The sequence below is a fragment of the Aotus nancymaae genome, unplaced genomic scaffold (assembly GCF_030222135.1).
Source record: "Aotus nancymaae isolate 86718 unplaced genomic scaffold, 86718_ANA_hifiasm-v0.15.2.pri h1tg000028l, whole genome shotgun sequence".
In the NCBI taxonomy this organism is placed as follows: domain Eukaryota; kingdom Metazoa; phylum Chordata; class Mammalia; order Primates; family Aotidae; genus Aotus; species Aotus nancymaae.
In genome coordinates, this window is record NW_026988441.1 from 9,983,255 (window position 1) to 9,987,767 (window position 4,513).

Here is a 4,513-nt window from a genome sequence, read left to right on the forward strand (position 1 = left end):
GCAGTTCTCCCACCTTGGCCTCTCAAAGTGTTAGGATTACAGGCATGTCCCACCAGGTCTGGCAGGTGATGATTTTGGAAGAGAAATGGAGGAAGTGAGGATGAGGAGGCAGCCAGGCAGATCTCTGGACTCCTGGGGGAAGATCATTCCAGGCAAGAGGAACAGTAACTGCCAGGGCCCTGAGGTGGGAGCCTGCCCAGTACACTGGAGATTGGAGGAGTAGCGAGGAGTTGCTTGTGAGTGATGGAGAGAGAAACAGGGATGAGGTGATCATGGGCGGGGTGGTGTCCATTTGTAGGCCTTGGTAAGTTCTTTTGGTTTACTCTGAGAGAGTCAGGAGAATTCTGAGCAGACAAAGAGCATAATCTGACTTGAGGTAGGGCTCTGTGGCTCAGGCCTGTAAACCCAGCACTTTGGGAGGCAGAGGGGTGCTGATTGCTAGGGGTCAGGAGTTCACCTCTCTGGATCTCAATGCCCTTCTGGGATTAATAAGGCCCAGTTTGCAAGGTTCTTAGGAAGATTCTTTTGAGACCATGGAGTTAAAACATCCTCAGCACAGGGCAAATAGATTGAGCATTGGAGGGCTTGTGAGGAGTCCCTAAGATGCAGCCCCTACTGTCTCCCGCAGCCCCTACCCCACAGTGAGGAAGCACTCAGAATTTTCTATAGGATTTTTATTGGTGGCACCTGGAGCCACATGGAGGGGTCCTCAGCACAGGCACTGGGGTGTGGGAAATTTCAGAGCCCCCTCCCGGGGTATCATCCTTTAGGTGCTCAGGATTCAATCCTGAGTTTCTCCTTCACTTTCTGCAGTGTCTCTGAAAACCAGTTCCTGTGGGGAGGAATAAGGAAGGGAGTCACTTTGTGCAGCTACATTCCAGGCTGTCCAAATTCTACCTGCTACCTGACTCCCAATCTTCTCCTTGCTGAATCTCCATCCTCAATGTCTGTGGAATTAGGAGGACCGCTGGGCTGGGTGGGCCAACTTCTGTGCCTCAGTTTCCCAGATGGACCAACGCATATTGAAATCTAAACAGTTTACCCTTGGCTGGGCATGGCTCACACCTGTAATCCCAGCACTTTGGGAGGCCGAGGCAGGCAGATCACTTGAGGTCAGGAGTTCAAGACCAACCTGGCCAACATGGTGAAACCCCATCTCTACTAAAAATACAAAAATTAGTGAGGCGTGGTGGCCCACACCTGTAGTCCCAGCTACTCACGAGGCTGAGGCAGGAGAATCGCTTGAATCTGGGAGGTGGAGGTTGCAGTGAGCCAAGATCAGGCCACTGTACTCCAGCCTGGGAGACAGAGCAAGACTCTGCCTCAAAACAAAATAAAACAAAAACCCGGAAGGAATCATTAGCCAGGCATGGTGGCCAGTGCCTGTAATCCCAGCTACTCAGGAGGCTGAGGCAGAAGAATCGCTTGAACCTGGGAGGCGGAGGTTGCAGTGAGCTAAGATCGCGCCACTGCACTCCAGCCTGGGCCACAACAGTGAAACTCCATCTCAAAAAAAAAAAAAAAAAAAAAAAAAAGACACACTTCACCACTTCTCCCTGGCCTGGATTTTAAGGCCTGCCATCTCTTGCTACCAACCCTTTCTTCAAGCCTGCCCTTGCCCTAGCTGTTCCCCTGCTCATTCAAAGGTACTTTCCAGCCTCACTGCCTCTGGCCAGACAGTTCCCCTGCCTGAAATATCACCCTCTCTTGATTATCTATCAGCCTTCTTGCCTTAGGACCTTTGGCTCTCCCTCCAAACAATCTTACTTTCTTTCTTTCTTTTTTTTTTTTTTTTTTTTTGAGATGGAGTTTTGCACTTGTCGCCCAGACTGGGCAATGGCGCCATCTTGGCTTATCACAACCTCTACCTCACAGGTTCAAGTGATTCTCCTGCCTCAGCCTCCGAAGTAGCTGGGATTACGGGCATGCGCTACCAAATCTGGTTAATTTTTTGTATTTTTTTAGAAGAGACTGGGTTTCTCCGTGTTGGTTAGGCTGGTCTCGAACTCCCGACCTCAGTTAATCCACCCACCTCAGCCTCCTAAAGTACTGGGATTATAGGCGTGAGCCACCACGTCGAGCCTAATTTTGTATTTTTAGTAGAGACAGGGTTTCTCCATGTTGGTTAAGCTGGTTTCGAACTCCCAACCTCAGGTGATCCACCTGCCTCGGCCTCCCAAAGTGCTGGGATTACAGGCGAGAGCCACTGTGACCAGCCTCCTAACGATCTTTCTAAGTTTAGGCCTGGCTAGATTTTTCTTTCCTTCCTTCCTTCCCTCCCTCCTCCCTTCCCTTCCCTTCCGTTCCTTCTTTCTTTCCTTTCTTTCCTTCTGGATAGGAGTTGAGGAAACCGTCCCTGAGGTCTGAGCACCTTGAGATCTAGCTGTGTGACCAGAGGTAAGTTGTCATCCTCTTTGGGACTTACTTGTTTTTCAATCTGTTCATCTCGGCCCATCCTCCAGGGCTCCACCCAAACACACCCAGCCCTCCCGCGGGAAGGGTTCTAACCGAGTCTTGGCAGGAATGTCACTCTCTTTGACGCGGTTGAAGAATTCCCGAACCTTGTCCTCCAGGGTAGTTCCAAACTCCTTCAGCTTATCCAAGCCGCTGGAGGTGTCCACGGCCTCTGGGGCCCCCTGGGCTGGGCCTGGGCCTGCCAGGAACATGGGCAGGGATGCAAATTATTTTTTTCTTTTCTTTTCTTTTTTTCTTTTTTCTTTTCTTTCTTTTTTTTTTTGAGACGGAGTCTCACTCTGTTGCCCAGGCTGGAGTGCAGTGTTGCAATCTTGGCTCATTGGAACCTCCACCTCCCGGATTCAAGCAGTTCTGCTGCCTCAGCCTCCTGAGTAGCTGGGATTACAGGTGTGCACCACCACGCCCGGCTAATTGTTTTGTATTTTAGTAGAGATGGGGTTTCACCATGTTGGCCAGGCTGATTTTGAATTCTTGACCTCAAGTGGTCCGCCCGCCTTGGCCTCCCAAAGTGTTGGGATTACAGGCGTGAGCCACCGCGCCCAGCCAAAAATTTGTTATTGGAACCCCTTTAGGATAGGATCCCGGGAGATTCTTGGGGATCATGTCGTTAGAATGGGAAGGATACTGGAGTGACCGGGTGGGGCTCAAGCTGCTGGGAACTGCCTTATTCAGCACTGACCCCCTCCCACAGCCCCCAGCCCCGCTCACCCACTTTCAAGGCTGTAGAAGCAGGACAGCCAATCCCAGAGGGATGGGCGTCAATACGTCATCGGTTGCTAGGGCTCTCCTGGGCAGATTTGGAGCCTGCCGGACTGAGCCTGGGAGAACCTGGAGACCTACCCGACCATAACGGGGCAACCGCGACCCAGAAGGGGCCCCAGAGCGCTCAGAGGTCCTCTTAGCCGGGGCCCCAGGCCTGTAGCCACCATCACTCTTCCACATCTCCAACTCCCCAATTCTATTCCACTTTTACCTTCCAAGATCATCAACAGAGCCACCACCAGGACCGGGAGCGACAGGAAGAGCCTCATGGCGGGGCCGGAGGGGCACTCTGGAGGCAGAGGCAGGGGTGCAGGGGATCAGCGGCACCCTTCTCCCTCCCTCCCTCCCTCCCTCCCTCCCTCCACGATCCCCTCGTCTCCTATTTTGAGTTCTCGCAGCGGGGAGGCGGGCGTCCCTCCCGGGCAGTCGGCACCAACCTGAATCCTTGCTGGAGGGCTGGGGTGGGAGGTCCCGGCGCCCGCAGGACCTTTATCAGGCTGGAGAGGGGGCGGGGCAGGTTAATGCTGATCTCCCTCCTCCTGCGCCTTCCCCTGGCCGCCTGCCTCCCTCTGCCTACGCACGTTTTTCTCATCTGCCCCCGTCCCGTGGGCGTTGGGGTCAGGTGATGTCCCAGGCACTTCCCTTAACCCCAAAGCCTCTTACCGTTCAGCACCCTCACCTGCCAATCTTTCTGACTCTGAGGCGTCCTCAGACTGCCGTTACCCCTTTCCCCACTCAGAGGGCAGCCTGGTTCTGTCCCTGTGGCCATCTTCCTTCAGGGGGCTCCCAGTAATAACCGTGTGAGCTCATCCACGCCTCATTCACACCGTGTCCCTAAACCACCTCTTCCCTCCACTTCCTCTGTCTTAGCAAGCCTCCTCAGCCCCAACTTTTCTTTATGTTGCTGGGGTCTCCGGGTTGACCCCACAATCCTACCCTGAGTGCCACTTCCCATCTCTTTCACACCAGCCCTTAAAGCCCCCAGACCACCCTCATATTCTCTGGGCTTTTTTTTTTTTTTTTGAGACTGAGTTTTGCTCTTGTTGCCTGGGCTGGAGTGCAATGGCACCATCTTGGCTCACCACAACCTCGGCCTCCTGGGTTCAAGCAGTTCTCCTGCCTCAGCCTCTCAAGTAGCTGCAATGACAGGCCTGTGTTACCAGGCCTGGCTAATTTTGTATTTTTAGTAGAGACGGGGTTTCTACTTTTTTTTTCTTCTTTTTTCCTTTGTTTTTAATCAAGTAGATGAAGTGAGAGACGGGGTTTCTCCATGTTG

At 53.0% G+C, this 4,513-nt stretch overlaps 1 protein-coding gene across 1 annotated transcript; it reads right to left on the minus strand.

The window, feature by feature from the left end:
* Nucleotides 1-659: 659 nt before the first annotated feature.
* On the minus strand, nt 660-3,799 carry APOC1 (apolipoprotein C1). The gene is made up of 4 exons (XM_012446653.3): nt 3,675-3,799; nt 3,449-3,526; nt 2,509-2,653; nt 660-832 (listed from the first exon to the last, which is right to left on the minus strand). The coding sequence occupies exons 2-4, from the start codon at nt 3,504-3,506 to the stop codon at nt 775-777; spliced, it is 261 nt and encodes an 86-aa protein (XP_012302076.1). The 5' UTR covers nt 3,507-3,526; nt 3,675-3,799; the 3' UTR covers nt 660-774.
* Between the last annotated feature and the right edge of the window lie 714 nt (nt 3,800-4,513).

Excerpts from the sequence above, each read along its gene's own strand:
- APOC1 (XM_012446653.3), bottom strand. The coding sequence starts at position 3,506 with ATGAGGCTCTTCCTGTCGCTCCCGGTCCTGGTGGTGGCTCTGTTGATG. Across the intron at positions 2,654-3,448 it reads TCTGTTGATGATCTTGGAAG|GCCCAGGCCCAGCCCAGGGG; the intron begins GTAAAAGTGGAA and ends TGTTCCTGGCAG. Across the intron at positions 833-2,508 it reads GACATTCCTGCCAAGACTCG|GAACTGGTTTTCAGAGACAC; the intron begins GTTAGAACCCTT and ends TCCTCCCCACAG.